Genomic DNA, 23,312 nt, shown 5'->3' with positions numbered 1-23,312 from the left:
CAAAGCGCAATTAAACTTTGCAGCTGCATACCTCGGGATACAGACACTCTAGAAGAATTCTTCCAAGTGGAACTGTGTGGAAACGCGACTGCCTCCAACTTTTCAATACAATGATACCCGTTTGCTGCACTCATTAAAAAGTTCATTATCCAATCTTAGTTAATTGGGTGGCTGACAGCGATAATTATTGTCTCACTTTGTGTCCCCCGGGGTAGAAAACTTATCTGCAAAGGTGGTTTTCACGCACATCCCAGTACTGAATTTTAAGAGAACCATAAATCTTAATTTTGAACACCCTGTATATATGCATTACATCAAAAACATCAATGTACATATCCAAACTATTGGACAACTACGATCAACAAAAGCTCTCGATAAATAAAAAATATTAAGGCAACTTCGCACTAGAGGTACCAAGCCTGAAGGAACAGCGGAACTGTGTGACCTTCCTTGTTTCTGTTTATTTCTCTTTCTTTCTTCCTCTCTTTCTTTGTCTATATTTTTTCTATATCTATTTGTCTCTTTTTCTTTCTTTTCCTATCTATTTATTTCTCTATCTTTCTCGCTGTTTATATCTTTTTTTTCTTTCTTCCCTTTCTTTTTGTCTCTCTCTATTTCGCACTTCCTCTTACTTTCTATCTCTCTCTCTCTTTATTTCTTTTTCCTCTCTTTCTCTGATTCTTTCTCTTTCTCTTTGCCTTTCTTCCCTTCTCTCTCTCTCTATTTCCTTCTTTTTATTTCTCTCTCTCTCTTTCTTTCTTCCTTCCATCTCTATTTCTCTCATTCCATTATATGCTTTACTCGCCACTCCTTCTTTTCCTCCTCCTCATCCTCGCTTCCCTTTCCACCTTGCTTGCTATACAAGGCTATGTTATGCTCTGCTAGCGTGCCTGGATAGCCGAGTGGTTACGATGCTCGCCTTCGGATCGTGGGTACGCGGGTTCGAATCTCGCCTCGCCAAAAATTTTTTTTTTCTTCTTATCTCTGTACTCGTTCTCTCACCCGTCAGAGTTATCAGAACCATGCGCCGGATAATTGGCGCACGTGTTCTGTGAACGAAGCAGAAGATGAAGAAGAGGACGAACAGGAAGAAGAGGGCGAACATAGCGTGTGCCGATTCATGATGATGATAATTTTCTGGGGACGGATAACAATCAGCGGCTGGCATAAACACCTCCGCTGTTGAAAAACAAAAACAAAAAGAATAGATCAAACCGAGACTATCTGCAATTTAGTACAGTAGAGTTAAACCTGTAACGCTAGCAAGTTATTTTCCAAGAAACAAGTGATGTGCGGTACCGCAAGTGATAGTGCGGCAGCGCGCGCACCAGATGCCTTATTAAAGCAGTATGCGTGTCCAGCCAGCTCACGGAAAGGCTCTTTGTTCCGCATTCGTTTTGTGGGTCCCCTGAGCGATGGACGACCAATCGCGACGAACAAGAGGAAGCGGGCGCGCAGAGCTCCCCATAGATCCGAGTCTTAAGTCAGTTGGCACCTAATAAAGACGGTCCTTGAATACGGTCGGGTCAAGGCCGCGGCAGCTATATCGCGCATCAGGCCTCTGTGTCCTCCAAAACGCTTTCGGCAATTCGGGCGGCTCGTTGCGGCGCGGTCCTTACAAATGCGGACATATTTCATGCGAGTGCGCAGCGCGGTGCCCAATTTGTTTCCTTCTGTTTTTGTTTTGTTCTCCTACTCGTACTTTTTGGCATGCTGGGACCATTATGAAAGTTCTCATCTGGAGATTTCGCAAGACCGCTAGGTGAAGGGTGCATTACTTCGACGATATTTGCCGGTCTGCCCACGCAATGGCTCCCCAATGCGTTCACTCGAGTGCGCGCGATGTCGTGGGCGAGTAAGGTCGCTCGGTCGCTTGGAATCTATTTCGGGAAATCGAGAAATTGCACGCGAGATGTGGTAAGGTTGCGCCACGGTAGATGACGAATGTGAAACGCCAAGACTATACCGGAAAGCGCCAAGGCGGTCTGAACAGTAGCTGCTCCCTACAGTCTTCGTGCTCTCTTTGTTTTCTGTCCCCTACACCGTGTGCTGTTACGAATCCTACGAACTAGCTATTTGGTCAAAATCAATATCCCGACGTCTTCCTCCACTACAACGTCTCTTTTTGCTGCCGATGGCGACTTCCTGAATAAACTCCGCAGCTTCACAAACGACCAGGCCAGCTGCCGTCTAATCTGCTTGACCACCCCGACGCTAAAGTCGTTCGTACTTTATATTACGAAAGAAACGTTAAACGGTAGTAGTGTCCGGCTGGCGCAAGCCTTCAAACACTCTTGAACAATAGGTAGCATTGAAATTACGTGGGAGCACGGGGCTCCGTTTTGTTTCTACTGCAACAGCACTGAAGTGTCCGAAATCGATTCTGCCTTGTCCGTTCATTCTGTTACGGGGACCAATGCTTTTGCGACCCACAGGCCGTCATATCGTTCATCCATAGCTTCCCTGTCACAAGCGTAGGGAGAAAACAGGAAACCTTTGTTGTATTAAGTGGCCCAACGTAGCAACCGCCTCTTTGTCGGTGAGTTGAACGTGTGTTCCCATAAATATCCGATTTCAGACATGATGTAAGGGCGAAAAAATTAAATAACATTGTGAGCTACTACGTGGCAAGAGCAGAATATGATTAAGGCAAGCTGTAGTGTAAGATTTCGATTTCGTTTTGCATTACGCCCTCGTCGGAATGCGGGCAGCGAGGCAGGGATTGACAACTACGAACCTTCACACCTATAATAGCGGTGTATCTATGAGTGGTTTCTGAAAATTATTTCTTTTTAGTTGGTTTCTTGTGTGGAGGGAAAGGGGAATGTATACCGGCAAAGATCGGGAATTTGTATGTTGTACCAAAATTTGTCTTGGGTATTAAGTGAAATTTTCTTAAGGGCTCTTGCATGTAACTTAAGTGAAAGTGTGATTAAAGGAGCAATATATTTAAATGACTTTTTATTGTCTGTAGAAACTGCAATTTTCACCTAAATAATGTTCTTAATGCTTTTCAAAAATGTCGAGCGGTATTAAAATTCACCCTTGAAGTACCAAAAGATGATGCTCTACAATTTCTAGGCATGACCGATAAACACGTTTGATGGAGCCAGAGGTCAGAAAAGCCGGCTTAAAATTTGAACTCCGCACACTCAAAAATAGTAAAAAACTAGGATTGTTTTTTCATTCTTGTTCTCGGCTCTACATAAGTCATGTTTTCATCGAACTTTTTTTATGTTGTTCAAAACAATTAAAGTGCATGACAGCAGCGAAGTTTCCAGAAAGCATCATCCGCGTGAATGCGCAATAACTAGTCAGGCCTATAAAAAATCCGTCACATCTCTAAGATAGGAGAATGCAGAACCGGAGTATAAAGAGCAAAATGTGGTAATCCCGTACGCACACAAGCTGTCGCATGGCCTCAAGAATGTAGTATATGGTAGGTACGAGGTAAAGGTTACTTTTCTGCCCATAACAAGATCAGCAAGATTTGTGGAAGAATTAAAAGACAATTGACGCAGAAAGCTTATTCCTGTGCTAACAAAAAAAGTTGCAAAATTAATTAGCTTACTTCGCCTTTTGTGCCGTGTAGAAAAGGTATTTTTTATCAGGTTTAGTTTTCTTTCGGTCATGTTTACATAGGCCACACGAGTCGCTGTATAAATATCAGATTATCAGAAGATAAGGGCTCACTAGAAGCTAACGAGCATTCGCATGTAGCGCCGCACTGTATGTACAGAACATGGGTGCTAGCCCGTTCTTTGCTGATACCATAATCCTTTGCACACACGGCAATCAGACTACGAGGGAGATTACTGAAGCGTACAGCATAGATAGAAAAAGAATCCTATGTACTTTTTTTGAAGTGCTGCTTGATGGTATGCATGATGGTGTTCTGCAAACGTTAAATTGGTTTCCTTTTTCCCCCTTTTTTTTACAACAAAGCTTCTCACTCATTCGTGTAGCTCTTACGAGACACGATCGTCTGATCGACATTACGCTAGAGACAGGAATTAGTGAAATGCTTGCATCCACTTATTCCATGTTGCGTCCTAAACTTACAAGCTTAAGTGCGAAAGCTGTGTTCCGGTTGACAGAGATAAACATTTGTCTGGCTGGTAGCAGTGTCTTAGACGTACGCGCCACATCTGCATCCCGTAGTGGGAATTCCGAAGTCTGCAAACAGCGCTTCCGGACAGCTAATCCAGGCAGTGCTCTCTCGATTGCTCGTCTCCCGAGTCAAGACGCGGCCGTGAACGCACCACGTAACCCCGTGATGCTTGGCCGGCTCTCCACGGATCAGCGACACACGGGCTTCACTGTGCGAGGCATTTCGCCTTCTCTCTTCCTTGCCAAGCAGCTAGAATCCAGGGAGCGCCTGAGCCGGCGCCCAAAATAAAACGGTCCCTCACCAAGCCCCGGCCGTGCACAGATGCAGGTGACACTGAATTTATTTCCGGTGGGAAAACACAGCGCGGCGCTCAGGGACGATGCCGTGTGCGATGCGCGCGCGAGTGTGACTTCGCGCGGCGGCGTGAGTTGACGCGAAAGTGGTGGGATCAGTTGCGTAACCACTCGCTTACACGGCGCGGCCAGGGGAGGCGAGATCTGTGGTAGAGAGTGAAGAGGATGAAGAAGATACAGCGACGCCCGTTTAAAGCAAGCGCTCGTGACTTACGCGTTCGGCCCTCTCCGAGAGCTGCATGCCGTTTTAATTTCCATTTCGAGACGGCGTGAAGCTGGATGCCCCGTCGTCGTGCATATATGCACGTATACACCTGTACTACGTGGCGTGCGTGTCGCAGCTCACGCTCTTAAGGGAACAGATGCTGCTTATCACTATCTCGTCAGAACTTGTACCACCGAGGTAAAAAAAAAAAAAAGTTGTGCTTCTGAATGACAAAATGCAGGCAAAAAAAAAAAAAATAGACGTGCAGCGTAAACCATCTAATGATGCTTGCTACAGTTAATGCATATATATAGCATTGCTGTTGATGATCCTTATTACCTGCACCCACATACGATTAAACCGTGAATCGAAGACACTCCTAAGCTTTGTGAAAACGCGCTGGCTTGCTCGAAGCACGGCCGGGCTTGAAGAGAGACGCGCGCGTTACTTCTCACGCGCGTCGCCTCTCCACTCTGGTCCGGCCGTGCTCGAAGGAAATGCGTAAGGAAACCATCGCAGTTGTGGAGCACGCTCCGAACATTCTGACACCGCATGTACGTGGGGCGTGGTGTCCTTGACTATTTCCAAGCAGCTTGGAAATAGTCAAGGGCTACTGACTACTCACAATATTTTCACGCATAAAGCAAAATGCACCTGTTACAGTAGCTATAGAGCATCGGATTTCGATACTGGAGGCCCAGAGTTGAAATCCTGCCGCCGGATCACTTATGCTTGTTCGGTGTACACATGCGCTGTACTGACGTCACTCGTGTCTGTATGTGTGTGTCAGGCCAACTCCTCTATACTTTATGGCTGTTGATCAGGCCCGTTGCAAGATGGGGGGGGGGGGCTAAGGCCCTCCCATTTCCCCGAAATTGTCCGTATTATACTGTTAGGAAGATTAATCTCAAAACTCAAAATATGAAACTATTAATTAAATAGCATTTAAATACTCACAAATTTCGATTTTTACAGAAAATAATTACCGAAAAATGGGTGCTTTCCTCAAATAGTTAAGACCCTCCCCCCCCCCCCCCCCCCCCCCGCCCGGAAGATTCCTGGCTACGGGCCTGATGTGTGTGTGTGCGCGCGGGAAGACAATATAATCTATTTATTTATTTCATGCACTCAAAATGACGTCGATTAATGAAATAATTCACTTTCACTATTAACGTATACACGCAAGCCTGCGTGATTTAAAAGCTCTTCGGCCTTCAGGATACTGTTTCATTTCGGAAATGTGCGCCATTGTATGGAACGAAATCGCAGAGAACAGAAAAAAAAAACTGCCAATATGTCCGCCTTATTTCTTGCTTTTTTTTTACGCGACAGTCCACGCTGCAACCATCAGAGCAGAACGGGATGCGGAGAGTGACGCGATTCATGCGCATCTAGGCGTGATAACTACACACGACATTGAAGCGAACTTCGTCAAAATCCCGCGTGAGTCACCTTCCCTGCCATGCGTAACAGCGTACGTGTGCAGCCAGCTCGTCAGTCAAGATTCCACAAACGCGAGAGTGGTGCCGCTTGGTTGATGTTACAGCGTGTACAACGCGCGTTAATGAAAAGGAAACGCATTCGCGCTGTTTACATAACCTGAGTGCTTTTACCAGTCGCCTTTCTTTGCACCAGTTACTTGGTGGGACGAAAGCTCGGCCTTACGATTATGTCTGCACTGTTCTTCCCAGCGACCAACGCGACTTTTCGCGCGCCCTCGATTTTCTTCGCAAGCTTGCTCACAGCGTCGGCGTAATTGTCACAACGAGAGAGAGAGAGAAGAAAACGTTTATCAGATGGCCAGTAAGTCACAACGATAGATGAGCAAACCAACAATCTTTGGTGCCGTGTCGTCCACTCCTTCTCGTCCTTCGTTTTTAGCGCCTTTCATTTCCAGTATGGATTTCCAACTTGCCCAGTATTCAGTTCTTTCAACAATCTTAGCTGTACTTAAACACACAGCGCACGACGACACCAGAAATGTTCTGAGAATGCGGTCCCATGAGCGAACGAAAGAATGCGGAAAGGTATAAACTCTCAGAAAGTGTTATAATCACCAATAAAATGTAACTGAAGCAGCGTAGTAAATTTCTTTTCCAAGACGTACCGAACTAAACTGGACACCGTCCTTGTTAGCGTCGCAAACACTCCTTAGCTCGTCGAACATATCGAAACATTTACCTTCTTTTTTTTTTTAATAGCCTAGACTCTTCGTCATGCACGCCGTTCATTCTGTCTCCTGGCATTAATAAAGATCTCATGAAGTCTTTCTAGTTGTAGGGACGGAGGCATCGTAGGAAACATTTACAATTTTATTAGTAACCCGAATCTTTTTAAGACGCTATTTTAGATCATCAATGCATGACGCGCCGGAGTGCGCACCGAGTCGTTTGATGTTAATAAACCGCTTCATAAACAGAAACACTTTACTTCGGTTCCGACTAGCCTATTTCCGCGTTGACCTTGAGGAACAAGGGAGCAAGAGGCACTAAAACACCCACGTGTAGGTGTCGCGTGTTTTCGCGCGCGCGCAACTCGAAACTACTACGGGGTGAAACGAAACCGCCAAGGTGACGAGGTTCTGTATAGAAAAGCGCGCCACGGTTAGCAAACTGAAACTACAACTCACAGGCGAAAGCCGGCAGGACGGTGAGGGCGACATATATCCAGAGCATGTGATGCATCCTGCTGCTGTGCGAGACCGAGTCCGGACCTGTTTGGAACACCGAGTGGCTCGTCTTCGAGTCCTTCATTAGTGGCGAGACGCGCTGTGACGACGATTCAAGTGCGCGCGTCGCGCCACCAGCGCCGCCTCACCTCCCCCGCCCGGGACGGTCCCGTACGGAGCCACGTGGCACAGTGCCAACAACCAGAGAGACCGCGCGGAGCGCCAACAAGGGCGGGGACAGCTTGCGTTGCCCGCTTCCAGTTTGGAAACCATGGTGCACGCGTGTGTGTTGCCTCCACCACGCTGGAGGCATAGGCGTGCGCACCCCCCCCCCCCGTGCGATACAAAAATGGATGCAAAAATTTAAATGAAGCGATGACGTGCTGCTCAATTGGTCCAAGGCTTTCCGGAGGTAAAGGTGGTAAATAAGCAGTTATTGGAATGCAACATCACGGGTCCTCGTTAATTAGAGGGCGGGAGGAGGGGGGGTAAGGCTGCCCCCCTAATCATCTAAGGAGGTTAATGTCTCATTTTCATTTTTGTATCCAATGTGAAGCTTTTTTTTCGGACTCAACAAATGAGGGAGAAGAAGCTGCGAGCCTGCGATTAAACTCCCCCCCCCCCCCCCGTCCCATGGACAACCCCCGCACGCCTATGGCTCCAGGGATGGCCTGGAGCAAACGGATCTGTGAATGGACGCAGCTGTGTTATATATCACTTAATAGGTGAAAAAATCCTTGAACACGAAATGTCGCTGGAGCCAACGTTTTGACAAGTGGACTTGTCAAAACGAGCCTTTGTTAACCAAGGTTTGTCCAAAACAATAGACATAGACCTACGTATATGCCCTGTGTGCTGAAGGTGCAAAAGGTGATTGATGAGGTAAAGTCTGAAGCACATATTAGCTTTGCAGATGCCCCAACTGGTAAGGTGGACCTTTCCAGATTAATCTGACCACCTCACATTTTGATGTTCACCGAAGTATAAACAAAGTATAAATAACAAGTATGAGAATTAATTTTTTTTTTCAGGAGTGCCTGCAACAGTAAAAGACTGCAATCAATGGTACTACGACTATAGTTCATTGCATACAAAGCTGTCGACACAATTCCTCAACCCGTAGCCGTGCACAGCATCAGGGGGGGGGAAGGTTCATCGCAGCACCCCCCCCCCCCACCCTACTAAGTCAATGTATGGGGCAGATTTTGCACCCCCCCACTCTTAGGTGATTAGGGGGGGCGGCCACGGCCCCTGCCCCCCCCCCCCCCTGTAAGCACGCCTATGCCTCAACCCTCCCTTTCCCCAAAGGCAACCATCACTACAACAGGTGCCTCAGCCAAGATCACTGGCAGGGGCATATTGTGCACATTGCATCTGTGGGCATGGCAATTGACGTGTTGGGAACCAAAAATTTGATCCCACAGGGCTGCATTTTTGCGTGAGACATGCAAGTATATGAGCATCAATAAAACGAGATTTTTAAAAGCAATGCTTCAGGTATTGTAAAAGGCAGCTGTTGACACTGTACGCATCCAACTCCGTGCCAACATTCTTAAAGTGACGGAGCCAGACATCTGCCGCATTTCTGCCCACTGAATCCACAGAGAAAAGAAAGAAAAAACTTTTCTGTGATGCTGGAACATGTAGTAATGCAGACTTCATGGTAAAATTATAACTTGACAGCCACTTGGCTGTGGATTTCAGTTAATTTCAGTGAACAAAAGGAAATAACTTGAAAAGTAACGTTTTCGTTGGCAAATACAGGAGAAAACACTTAGACGAGCAAGATATGTCTTGGGGGAGGAAAGGGCTCAAGGTACCTGCTTAGGCTTTTCTACTTGACTGTATCGGTTACCGCTAAGACCGTCTATGTACGCCACCCAGTCTGGCAACGCGCTCGAGCACTTCCGGTGCGCAAGCAATAAACATCAGTTCTCCCATGGCTAGAGTACGGTCCCTAGATAGCTAGAGTGACCTAGAATAGGGGGAGTGTCCAAAGCGCCGCGCGAATACATGGGAGGAGCGAGGGCCTTTTGCGGTGAACTTCCGCGCCGCGGCGCTGCCGTGCCGGACCCTACATATAATCACAAAAGAAATGGAAAAAGAGAAGAAAACTATTTGTTGGAAAGGAAAGAGAAAGCCAAAAAGTTGGTGGAACAAAGAAATCCGGGAGGCGATCGAGAAGCGACGTGAGCCATCACGGGAGCACAGACAAGCAAAAAAGGAGAAGCGGCCACAGGATGAAGTCAACCAAATATGGGAAATATATTTAGAGCAAAAATCCATTGTGCAGAAATTAGTCGAGGCAAAAATTAAAGGTGAAAGTGAACGCTGGATGACAGAGATTCGCGAAAAGAAGAAGGCCGCGCCTAGGATATTTTGGAGCCACCTAAAAGCGCTGGGTAGGAAGTCTGTCACAATGCAACAACATATGGTAGATGAAGGAGGAAATCAATTGGAAGGGTATGAAGCGCTAGGTTACATCCGAAAGATAACAGCCGATTCGTTTAAAAAGGTCGCCCAGGGGATTCCCCCGGTGAGTAAAAGTACGCAAAGGAGTGCAACCGACGAAGATGTAGTACTAGAGAATTTCAATTGGAAGAAAGCCGAAGGAAAAATTCCTAAGCGCACTACACCGGGCTTAGATGGGGTTCCCGTCAGCCTCATTAACGAACTCGGACATAACACTAAAGAAGCACTGCTGAAAGCCGTAGAAAAGTGCTTACAGGAGAGGGAAATACCAGACAGTTGGCGAAAAAGTAGAATGAACTTAATCTATAAAGGCAGGGGAGAAAAGGATAACATTCGCTCGTATAGACCGCTAACCATTACATCGGTGCTATACAGGTTGGCGATGCAGGCAGTAAAATTAAAAATAGAAGCGTGGGTAGAACAAAATGATATTTTGGGAGAACTTCAGAATGGATTTCGAATCGACAGGAGGTTAGACGATAATCTGTTTGTTCTTACCCAGTGTATAGAAATATCGAAAATAGAAAACAGGCCCTTATACGTAGCTTATCTAGATATTACCGGGGCGTATGACAACGTTAATCAGGAAATTTTGTGGGATATACGGAAAGAAGTGGGCATAGGCGACGACTGTATACAGCTTTTGAGGGAAATATACCGAGAAAATACAGTTTGTATAGAATGGGAAGGAATAAGTAGCAAGGACAGCGTTGAAATTAGAAAGGGGCTGAGACAGGGATGTCCTTTGTCCCCGCTGTTATTCATGCTGTACATGGTGAGGATGGAAAAAGCGCTAGAAGGTAGCAACATTGGATTTAATTTGTCACACAAACAGGTCGGCACGATGGTTGAGCAGAAGCTTCCAGGTCTATTTTATGCTGATGATATTGTCTTATTTGCGGACAGTCAAGATGATATACAGCGACTGGCAGATATATGCGGAAGGGAATGTGAGGCTCTAGGACTAGGATTTAGTGCAACAAAATGTGGATTGATGGTATTCAATGATCACGAAGACCATGCGGTCTTTATGCAGGGCCAAAAAATACCGAGGGTAAGCGAGTACAAGTACCTCGGAGTATGGGTAAATGAGGGGGATAGATATATGGAGGTACAAGAGAAAGCATCGGTAGCAAAGGGAAAGAGGAATGCTGCAATTATGAAGCACAGAGCTTTATGGGGGTACAATAGGTACGAGGTGCTTCGAGGGCTGTGGAAGGGTGTGATGGTCCCGGGGCTTACATTTGGGAACTCAGTGGTGTGCATGAAGTCAGAGGTACAATCAGGAATGGATGTAAATCAAAGGACGGTGGGCCGCCTCGCGTTGGGCGCTCACGGGAAGACGACAAATGAGGCTGTAAAGGGTGATATGGGATGGACAGGCTTTGAAGTGCGGGAAGCTCAGAGCAAAATGAGATTCGAAGAGAGGCTGAGGAAAATGAAGAATAGTAGATGGGCAGAGAAGGTTTTCAGGTATTTGTATAGAAAAAGCGTTGACACGCAGTGGAGAAAAAGAACTGGGAGGCTCACCAGTAAATATACGGCTAGCAGTGCGGGCGATATGGCAACAAGGCAGCGATGGAAAAGAAGCCGGCTCTGAGTAACTACCGAAAGGGAAAAAACGAAATAAAGAGGGAAAGGCTTTATGATAATTCAAGGGGAAGCGCTTTACTGTTTGAAGCAAGGTCGGGCTGCCTTAGAACGCGTAGTTATAAAGCGAGATTCAGTAACGAAGAAGAACAATGTACATGCTGCGGGGGAACTAAGGAAACGATGGAACATGTACTGATTGAATGTGGCGATATTCACCCAGGTATACGTGTGGGCACGAGTCTACATGAAGCCTTGGGTTTTAGGGACAACAATGGAAAGCTGAACACGTCCGCGATAGAAATAAGTAAGAGACGGTTAGAGTATTGGTGGCAGAAAAGTAGTGATAAAGAACAAAAATAAATAATGGGGGAAAAATAAGGTCATTCTGCCTTAAGAGGCAGAGAGATAGACCGTGAATTTATATTTTTTTTATATAATAACATAGATTTAATCAATGTAGATAAGGTATTAGGCCAACATGAAACAAGGAAGCTTTTCTTTTTTTTTTCTTCGAGCCTGGTGGCAGACATGTCACCGCCCCGTTACAAAGGGGACGTTCATAGCATCCATCCATCCATCCATCCGTGGGCTTTCTCCGCGGCGGAAGCCGCGTCAAAGAGGCGAGCGTCTGCTACGCGCGTGATAGTTTGGCCGCTATTAGCTGAAATTGCGGAAATTTGGGCAATATTTAATACTGCGTCACTGCAGCATAATACAGCAGCGACTCATCACACAGAAAACGCGTTTGTTAGTTTGTGTGTTGTGAAACGCGGATTTTGTATATATCCTTTCAGCTGGTTTGTCACCGCATTGGTCCACACTTCCGCGGCTGTTTGAGGAACGCATCCTGCGCGCACTTCAGAGTGAGAAAAGTCGCTTAACTTACTTTCGTGTGGAATGACGAACTAAAACTTGCTGCAGGAAAGAATAAACTGGAGATAACCAGGAGAACGTAGCACATAATGCACGTATAGTAACTAGCTCATGCGTGCTAACACGTTTGTACCCTTCATATCCTATCTTTTATTTCGTGCATTCCATTTGTTTTACAAGGCTGCCTCCGGCGCTCTGCTGTTTCAAGCCATTTCATGCGAAGCCGAATGTGTCAGTCGGCGTGGCTGCCGAACCAAAAGTAAAAAATTACTCGCGTCTCGTTCACGTTGTATACACGAAAATTAGCATGAAGGGGCACGAATGTACGTATGCCCAACACGACCGATAGGTCATGGCATCATTAACTTGGCATGCTTGCCATTTGCGTAACGACTAACAATAATGATATGGCGTGTGGCGCGCAAACCCGCTTTCTGTAACCAGAAATAATTCCGACGATGTGTGGTCTGACGATTTGTTTCCGTCAGGTTATAAAAAAACGTGGTGGTCACCTGTATCGATGTAAACATGTTAGACTTACCCATACATTTTGAAGAACTGACCGCATAGGTAAAATGTATGCGAAAAAATTACATGAAAAAAAAAAAAAAAAAACATGCATTCGCCTGAGATGACTCGAAAACGGAAGTCATCTTTTTCGTCAGTCGATGCATTGATCCTCCCTCGCCCCTCTCTGAAAGCTTTCTTCTGTACATAACGGGCTTTCGGACTGCCGACAGGATCGAAGGCATTGCAAGCTTCCTGCACCTCACCTGCTTTTACATTGCCTCTGTGTACATTGCCGGCCCCCGATCACGGAGGCAATGCAAAGCGACCGTGTCATGTGATGGCGTCATCATATGATGTCACGTTGAATGACGTCATAGTAACGTCACAAGTTCTGTCGACGTCATCGCGTGATGATATTGTGCATTACTCGTGTTGGCTACGCGGGACGCCGACGGTCAATTTTCGTGTTTGATGAGGCATCTAAGGCTCTACCTTAAAAAAACAAGACAAATCAAAGTAAATGAAACGATAACAGTGCATCATAGTGTATGCCTCACTTCACGTTACAAGCGATCGCCCGAAAACAAACGTGATTCTCAGTTCAGAGCAGCTGATTGCACGCGTCGATGCGGGACAAAAGAGGCTTGCTTTACCCGTCTGGTCATCTCTTTATATTTATTCAAGAGATGACCAGACTCGCTATTTAAGTACTCCGGAGCTTCAGCACGAAATTGTGGTGGACGCTATATTGAGGTCATGAGGAAAAAGCGGGAAATTGCGGTCGGGTGCCCTGTTGGCGCGCACTCAACTGCCACGGAAACAATTGTATTTTATGTAACTACTCGTCCACATCTTTTTGTAAAGTCTCTGAAACGGGCGAACGCTAACCTCCGAGAACCGTGAAAACATCTGACGTTGAGAATAAGTTGTTTGAAACTGTTTTCATTTCGTATGGTGAAGGCTTGAAGCAATGCACGCATCTCGCGCGAACGTTTCATACTGACGTCAGCGATCCAATGCAACGAGCGATAATATTTTATATATATATATATATATATATATATATATATATATATATATATATATATATATATATATATATATATATATATATATATATGGTTTCGAAAGAATGTTCCTGGCTATTGGTTTAATTATATGAAAGAAAACTAGTCACAGTGAAAAACATAACAACATTTATTCTGAGCTTTCGGCCGGGGACCGGCCTTTATAAAGGCTGAAAGCTCAGAATAAATGTTTTGTTTTTCACTGTGACTAGTTTTCTTTTATATATATTACCGCCTGTTGCATTTTTTCAGGCTAGGTACATAAGGGATCTCTGCATTTGAACAATTTTCTGAAGTGATTGAGATATTACACTTCTATTTGTCAATTCCTTACCGTATTTTCGTTCAGGCAGCTTGTACAGCAAGAATGCGGGCATTTGTAGCTTTGTTGCATGATATCTGGATGTTTGTAAAGCATTTTCTATATTACGCCTTTTATGCAAAATCTTGTGGAATAAAGTTAGTTTACCTGGCATTGCTTTTCTTTCAAATGTTTGCGCACGGTGAGCCTTGTTGCACGCTAGCTCAGCAGCAAAAATAAGCCAACAGAATTGCGGTCGTATATGGCAGTCTCTACTCTTTTCTTTTTCTTTTTTTGTTTCCCTTGCGTCTTCCCGGTGTGCTCCGTCCATAATAAAGAGCTAGTGGAGGATAATGAATTGTCGAATAAAGCGGTGTGCGTATGGCTAGCAAACCAGTGGCGACCATGAGTAAAAAGCTCGTAGTGTGAAGCGGTCACTGCGCGCAAGTATTTCAGCTGACTGCGCGTGTAATTTACTTTTTTTTATTACTCTTAATTCGAGCATGTGTGATGCTATTGCCCGATTACTCGTGCGAATAAGGTTTTTTGTTTTCGTTCTTTGCGTGTGCGTGTCCGTTTTGCGCGTTTTTACACACGCACCAACGTTCTCGAACTCTGTGACCGGAACTAGGCCACGCTGATGCCGCTTGACACATGATTTTTTGCATTCGGTTGTTGCCCCAGCAATATCACAACGCTTAAAGATGGATAAGCTCCATTCCGCACCGCATTATAAAGGTTAAGTAGACTTCAAATGCCCTGTGTGGAAACACGGCGCAAGAAACTACAGCGCGTAGCAGACGCCCCTCGCTTTCCGCGCGCTTCCCGAGCGCGGAAAGCCCACGGGTCCGGCGCAGCAGCAGCGCGGCGCGGGAGTTCACGTCAAAAGGCCCACGCGGGAGCCGGGGTTCGGGGGTTGTAACCCCCCCTGAGGCCGACCAACCCCCCCCCCCCCTCCATAACTGCCCCGCTGTCCTTCTCACCGGGAGTCCAAAGTTAATAATTCATATCCAGAGGTGCCCTGAGGTCGACTTTTCCTAACTGGCTCTAGAAATGTGTTGTATTCACTCATCTACTCCTAAATTGAAAGAACGCAAAGCGCATGCTTTATGGCTCTGCGTTCCTAAATTTCCAGGGAAGCAGCTTTCCAATAATAATATCTGGGGTTTAACGTCCCAAAACCACGATATGATTATGAGGGACGCCGTAGTGGAGGGCTCCGGAAATTTCGACCACCTGGAGTTCTTTAAAGTGCACCTAAATCTAAGCACACGGGCATCAAACATATTTTCGCCTCCATCGAAAATGCAGCCACCGCGGCCGGGATTCTATCCCGCTACCTTCGGGTCAGCAGTCGAGCGCCATAACCACTAGACCACCGTGGCGGGGCGCAGCTTTCCAAGAAAAAAGATGCTTTCACGGGTTGTCAGCTCTGGCCCCTTTTTTATTTTCTTGCCCCTTTGATTACTACAATAGAGCATGCCACGGCAAATATAAGAATGGAACACATCGAGGGACGAGCTATCATTTCACTCTAGCCGCAAGCAGAAATCTTTCTCAGATACGTCTAAACGACTGTTTTTCGATCGTCAAGAGATCCTACGTCATAATTTTTCTCTCTCATATAAATTTCATCGAATGAGAATTCAATTCGCCCTTGAAACATAACATTCTCGGCCGTGTTTGGATGTTCTCGTAGCCTGAAAATAAAACTCTGCAGAAACACCTACCTAAGTCGTTCCCCCCAAAAATGCGGAAGATATTAGTCTTAGACATTAATGAGAAGAGCCGGAATATACTGCAGCGCACAACGTGAAAAAAACAAAATAAAAACATATGATATATTCAAGAAACTCACCAAGAACGGCTACGGAAAGTCTTTTATTCAGAAAGCAGTTCACTTCCAAAAACACGACGCAAGCTGATAAATCCAGTAACACCCCCCCCCCCCCCCTTTCCAATCAACACCACCACAGAAATGCATCAGTCTCTATCTACTATCCGAGTAGTGATCGAAACCATATCGCTCCCAACGACCGGCCGCCGAAAGAGAAAATTCAAGACGCCAGCTGAACTGAGAATCTGAAAGAAAGACGGGAACGACGTCCGAAGATTCCGAGGACGCAGACCGCCGAATCAATTTTCCTGAAACTACAGTTTTCGCAGTTGAAACCAACTACCGGAAATGAATCCTGACATATGTAAACGACCCGAAACAACGTGAACCGCGCTCAATGCAACATTCCCCTTGTGTACAGCACACAAAAAAAAAGAAAGAAAAAAGAGAGAGAGAGAGAGGCATCTGCGTGCCCAACACCAGTCTAGAGGGTGTCGGCGTATCGCCACTTCGACGCGTCCGTCTAAAAAGCTCCCCACCCCCTTCACTGTTCAACTCATGCCTTCTGGTCAATGGAACACAAGCCCTTGGACTCCTCTGTTCACAAGCACCGCCGCCGCCTGAAGCACCCTGTCATACTCGCCTAACAAAAGAAGCCCTCTTCATGTGTTTCCCTTCCTCAAACTCCGAAGAGGGAACCGTATGGTTTCTGAAACGTCGGGACAATGCTCACTCAAATTTTAAAGATAAGAAGGCGTCGGCGGCATCTGATCCATTCGCCATGCTTCGACGCACGTGTTTTCTATTTTCTTCGGAGCTGGTGGTGAATGGTACCGTCTGTCGCCTAATGGCTGCAGCGGAGTGGTCGCGCATTTTTCTTCTGAAACTCGTTGACAGCGGACGAACGAGACGTGTTAGTGCGGCGAGAAGAAAGGCCACCTCGCAAGCGGCTCGTTCATCGAAGCGACCGTGAACCCACGGAGGCTGCGTAGCACGAGCACACGACGCCATCCAGACTCCAAGCACGCCATGCGGAGTCCATACGTTGCAAGGATGGGAAGAGCAAGAAGCCGTGGCAGAATGAAAAGAACCTTGGGAAAGTGCGGAAGGTCTGTTGGGGCGGCACGTTTGCTTTTCTTTTTCTCAGTAAACGTCTCTCGCCCATTCTTTTTACCACTTCTTTTTTGCTGTACATCGGACGGAAACTACAAAGTTTGATGTGCACACATACGTGACGTGCACGTTCAGTTTGCTTGCTAGAACTTGTTGTTGTTGCTGTTCGTGGTTCTGGAAGGAAGGGAGGAAGTGCCATGCTCCGTGTTTGTTTGCTGCGTGCCGTGTTTGCTGCGTGAATCTGCGTCGACAATGACCTACCTCGCCGGAAGCCCTCTCTCGAAGCGCCAGTCGAACACGATACTCATTTACTACCCAAAAAGGATTTTTCGTGTTCATATTCAAGCGACGCAGCAACAACACCGGAATGCCCGATTACGTCCATTGAGGAACCGATGACTCAGCAGATATATCGTCTCCTGCGTCCATTGACCAGTCAATTTTTACTAAGGATGGTTCAGCTGCCGAACCTATATGCGCCCGAGTGACCTGGGAATCTACGCTGGAAAGTCAGTAAGTGTGGCTACAATGCAGTTTATCCGTGAGCATTGTACTGTACGTGTGTTGCATTGAACTGTACATGCTGTTTATAATCGATACTATGTAGTTTATAAGTAATATTTATGGTGCGCTTTGGAATTTATAGTTTGGCTAGACTCCAAGAAAGCATAGCAAATTATCAGCTGCAGAGTTTTAAGAGTTAAAGGTGCCATGCTGCGAGCTTGTTCGTATGGCATTTTCTTTTACAGTGGTAGTGCAAATACACGGGACACAAGAAACGCACACGAAAACACACACACGGCGCTGGGTGCCTTCATGTGCCTTTCTTGCGTCCCGTTTGTATGCGCTACCACCAGGACTTAAAGGGACCCTGCAACACTTTTCGAGCATGCTCAAAAAGAGCTGCCGATCGGTAGTCGAGGCTCCCGAGAACACGCGAGCCAAATATTATAGCGATGCGCACGGCCTGGAATTTACAATAAATTCTCAAAGTCTGCTGAAAATCGCTCCCTCTTCTCTCGACAAATGATGTATTAGTCCGCAAAATATGACGCGATTGTCGGCAGTTCCACCATTGGCTGATGTTATAATCACGATAACACCCTCATTATTACTTTCGTTGTTAATTTTGAGTTCAATAAGTAGATATTATGTATGTTTATATTATGTTATCGCGTTAAAAACACCGAACAAACATTAATATTAGCACTTCCGGTCTCACCGACAGCTCGTCTGCTCGTAGTTGCGTGGTTCCGTTTTCTTCGCCATGCGCAGTGCCGAAAACGTGAATATTTCTGTGCTTTTGACCATCGCCGGTTGCCGTTGAGAGTGGCAGCCGTTCGAGTGTTGCCTCGTCAGCTGAGAACTGCATCGTCGGCACGTTCTCACGACCGACCGAGGCACGGGCGCAGCGTGTCTCCGATAACAATGCTGGCGTCCGGTAATGGCGGCGCTTCGGGGTCGTCTGCCAGTGCCGTCTTACGAGGCGGTGTATCGGAGTATGGGCCGAAACCGATCTCAGCTGTCATTCGTTCCAAACGAGCGCGCACGTTTGCTTCCATGGTTGGCAGAGCGATGAAAACACTACGGCGTTCGAGGTGCACACCCAACATTACCAAACCGACGCGCAGTTTTCAAGCACGCGCGATACACAGCGCGATCGACTCCGCTCGACGAGAACGACGCAAGCCGACCGGAAGTGGCGGCACAGACCACGTGGTTGCGCCGAGACGCCAGAGAGAAAAAAATAAAAAAAAAAATGCCGCCGGCGCTGACGTCGCCTCCTCGCGCCTCCGCCCTCCCTCCCTCCCCTCACGCCGCGCGCAGCTTTCCGCGCGCTCGCTGCGTTGAGTTGAGAGAGAAAGCTGCGGAACGTGATCTCTATAATTTGGTAACACCACTTAGACTTGACGAATTCGAAAAATTTTTGCGGCATATGGCTCGTGAAGAGTCATACGTCAATAATGGGACTATTCCAATATAACAAAGAAAGGTGTTGCAGGGCCCCTTTAAAGTCAGGGGGGGGGGCTCCATTATTTAAGTAGCCCCCCCCCCCCTTAGCAGTCGGACGGTGGCACTGCGGCACCCATCTGACAAGTGCTGGAGTAGAATTTCTTGGCAGTAGTGTTTTGTGCGGGGAAATTATACTCTGCAATTTACCGAATAATGATTTAATCGCGAATGTTGTGTCACCAAAACAGAAAAAAAAAACAGGTATCGTCGTACTGCTGAATGCAATTCACTGAGACACTGAACACCACAGGCAACGCCTCCTGAAACCACGGGTCACCACCCTGTTCGACAGAGCGTCTTGACACAGCATACTGTTTCACGAGGCACCTGTGTGTGAAGCTACCTGCTCGTGAATCAGTAATGGTTCACCTTGCTCTGTTTAGTTTGCCACTCAATTTTCATTCCTTTAGTTGTGCATCACAAGTCTGTAACTGCAAAGACGCATGTATTTTGCCTATTTTATTAGGCAAGTGGAAGTGAAAATAAAATATTGCATTGTCGTGCCTGAGGTTCTGAATCCAGTCAGTCAACTAATATGTTACTTATTTTGAGCTCACATATCTTTAAGCCTTTACATCCCGAGTTATTTTTGAAAAATCGTTCCCAAAATTATTTCATTTAATGCTTGATTGGATTGACACGTTGAATAAATGCCCGAAATACATTCGGAATAATATATGTATTTCTATAGCATTCATGAGCATTTGTTCAGTTCTAGAGACAGTTGGCTTCACTGCACTGTGATCATCGCAAACACCTCGCTTAGCGCTTAATGTATAGCATACATATATATATATATATATATATATATATATATATATATATATATATATATATATATATATATATTATATATATATATATATATATATATATATATATATATACAGCGAAATCTCGTTGATACGATTCTGCATAATACGTTTTTCAGCCTAATACGTTTTTGTTTTTATTCCCGGCCAACATCCCTTGGGAAAAGATGCATTTTCGTGCGTTTAATACGATCACACTTTTGCCCAAAATTGGATAATACGACCGCGAAAGTGGATCTTGACCGATATATCTAGAAATCCTGCGTTTATTCTTCGGTATGCCAGCTAGCTCCCACCGCGTTCCAACAACCCACGATATGCGCGTAGCAGAGCCGCTGAGGCCACAACAGCATCGCTTTCGCGGCGAAACGATCGCTACTAGACGATCTTTTCTTGGAGAATATATATATATATATATATATGTGTGTGTGTGTGTGTGTGTGTGTGTGTGTGTGTGTGTGTGTGTGTGTGTGTGTGTGTGTGTGTGTGTGTGTGTGTGTGTGTGTGTGTGTGTGTGTGTGTGTGTGTGTGTGTGTGCACGGCCGCTGGATGAAAAAGCGCACGGTACGGCCTGCCGCGTCGGGCGGCTTTCTATGGGAGAGCGCGTGTTGGCCCTAGTTACAGTTGCGGCCGCTGCGGCGCAACGGGGCGGGGAAGGGAAACGGGTGCCGGCGGCTCCGTTGGGGCAGCAGCCGCAGCAAATTAGTTGGTGGTGGTCACAACAGCGATCTCACTCAGCTGTTCTAAGCGGCTTTTTTCAGTCTCATCTATCGCAGTCATGACATATCATGCATTCAGTTGAGTCGGTTCGCGTAATCTGGTTAAATAACCACTTAAATTTCCGTGTACGTGCCGAGCTCCTGGCATTTTTTTTTTCAAGACTAACTCTTTGCTTTGTGTCTGAAAGAATATTCCACAATGCGCGTAGCAACATTATATGGCGCTGAATGTGTGAAAAAGTGCTTGTTATATTTATGTGCGTGTAATGAATGCATCGTTGGTTATTTTAACATATTGATTTCCGTGACATTTCTTCAGCAACTCTGAGTTTTCTTAGCTGCAAATGCTTGACAGGTATTTATTTTAAACATCTGACAATACACGTTCATGGTCTTTATACACAGGAAGTGCATGTAAAAACATATGTTGAATCTTTTTCATGATGTCTGATACATGATACTGTGCCGAGAAGTAATTCAGCTTCGGATGCTTGATACTAGCGGATTTTACAAATATAGTGACGCATTCCTCGTAACTCTGTTGAAAAGGCTGCGGAAATATATATTCATTAGAAGTGGCTTGCAAATTTCTTGACAGTTCTTAGCAGGGCAATGTCATCAAATTGATGTATATATAAGGCCGATCACTGGAGGCCGATGACGGAGACTGCCCGAAGACAATCACGTTGGTGTGCAATGAAGATTCGCCAGTGCCTGTACAGCGGTTAACATCAAAGGACCAAAACGAAAGGTTTTATGGTCTGCACAGACTGGAAGTAGACAGGGAAGCCAAAATTTGGGCTCACAAGCTGGAGGCATAACAAAACAATAATTAAAAATAAGAAGAAAACAGAGACGAGTATAAGGAAGCGTTTACCCCCCCCCCTCCCCCCCTCCCTCACTTTTTTTTTGTTTACCGTATAGCTGTCAAAAGCGACCCACGCTAACTTTGTCCCTGTGAGTCGCTCGCAATGTGTGTGTTGGCTGCCACGTATATTTGTTTGAAATGAAATCTTGTCGTCGCCCAACAGCCGCTTTTCTGCACTTTTTTGTCTCCGCATGTTTTGCTGAGGTAAGTTTGAGTCAGTGCCCGTACCGCTAATGACCACAGACAACCCAACTCTGAAGAAAAGAAATACACGTGGTTTTCATGGCAACCAACATCAGTACCACATGGCATTGCGGGACAACGCACGCCACCGCAACTTCGGAAACAACCGGAACCGATGACAAAGGTGCCGCGGGCTGAAGGGTGGGAACTAGAAAAAAACGAGAGATAAGAGAAGACGGAAGGTGGCGTTTGCAACAAGCCGCCGTTTGCAGCTAGCAGGGATGAGCCCTGAATTCATAATAAGTAAACTAATTTCTCACATTTTGTCCAGATTTTATGTTCACTAGTTGGATTCGTTACACGATCATGAAAACGGCGTAACGGGAAGAGACAGAAATACTGAAAACCGCAGGAATTCAAGCAGTTGTGTTCGTGTGTTTTTCAGCCTTTTCATCACTCTTTCCGTCTGACCGCTTTCATATTAATTAATCTATAACAGCTCGCCCAATTGTCAGTATTGAAGATGTAGTCACTGAAATTTCAAAGTGATGCGAATCTCCTATGAGATGGTCGCACAATAATTATGATAAGCATTATTTCATGGCAATTGCATGCAATGCCGTATCGTATGTGTACTATAAATATGTTTGGAAGAAGGGAGAAGTTTATCTTATTTTGTGTCTAATAAACAGTGGCTGCTGCAGTTTCTGAGATCACTTTTTCTAAATGAAACGATTAAATCTGAAGCAGCATACTCAAAGCCAAAATAAAGAATTTCGATGCATTAGGAAAGGTGCAGCGCCTCCAGGTTGGTTAGTTGTGGTCTTCTAGGACACCAGAAAATTATGCCCACGCGATTACTTCCGCAAAAAGCGATCGGTGCGCGAAGTTGCATCTTGGGCAAGGCAAGAACAAAAATTCCCAAGTGCTGCAAGTATTACAAGAAATATCGGTAATTAACTGATGTGTACACGCTAGATGGATTTTAGGAGATTTCGGGCGTCACATGAAGATGCACGCGCACAAGCATAACTGCCGCAAGCGCGCCGCGCATGTGATCCCGCGGGCGTCCGCGAAACCCGTCCCCCCCTGGTGGCGCCGCGGCGGTGGTCCGGGAAACTAGGCCCGTCACGCCGGTTTCGGAGCACGCGGCAGGCCGTACCCGTGCGCTCTTTATCCATCCAGCGGCCGTGGTGTGTGTATTGCCACTTTATGAGCCCCCCCCCCCCCTTCCAATGAAGGGAGACTAAGGCCTGGCTACCATAGTAATAAAATTTTAACATCATTGCGCGGCCGCCAGCCAGGCAACATGTCGGTTCAATTTGTAGTTTATTTTCTACGTGCACTGCTCCACTGAACGGTTATTTGGCCTCGTCAAGTTATTTCAAGACCTTTCTGTAAAACGCTGAATAATAATCATCGTAGTTCATGTTATTATTGTTATTATTATTATTATTATTGTTTGGTATTTTATTTGTTGTCGCATCACTACAGCTGAAGCAAGGAAATGGCATATTATGCAATGTGCTTGCCCCCCCGCACTCTTGTAATCTTGTCAGAAGTTCAACCCCCCCCCCCCCCCTGATAGAAATCCTGGGTGCGCTAATGTCTAGG

At 46.0% G+C, this 23,312-nt stretch overlaps 1 protein-coding gene across 4 annotated transcripts in view; it reads right to left on the bottom strand.

Moving 5' to 3' along the window:
- The window catches only part of LOC119388138 (uncharacterized), a 266,896-nt gene that overhangs the window by 86,603 nt on the left and 156,981 nt on the right, over positions 1-23,312 (bottom strand). For 2 of the 4 annotated variants that reach the window (XM_049413829.1, XM_049413830.1), the window contains exon 2: positions 7,299-7,360. In XM_049413829.1, the coding sequence (XP_049269786.1) occupies positions 7,299-7,353 (55 nt within the window). In that variant the 5' untranslated portion in view covers positions 7,354-7,360. Of the gene's footprint in view, positions 1-7,298; positions 7,506-23,312 lie in introns of those variants that run through there. The other 2 variants (XM_037655785.2, XM_037655786.2) reach the window with 1 other exon arrangement.

This window comes from Rhipicephalus sanguineus, chromosome 3 (assembly GCF_013339695.2).
Source record: "Rhipicephalus sanguineus isolate Rsan-2018 chromosome 3, BIME_Rsan_1.4, whole genome shotgun sequence".
NCBI classification, from domain to species: Eukaryota; Metazoa; Arthropoda; class Arachnida; order Ixodida; family Ixodidae; genus Rhipicephalus; species Rhipicephalus sanguineus.
This window is presented reverse-complemented; position numbering and strand designations above follow the sequence as displayed.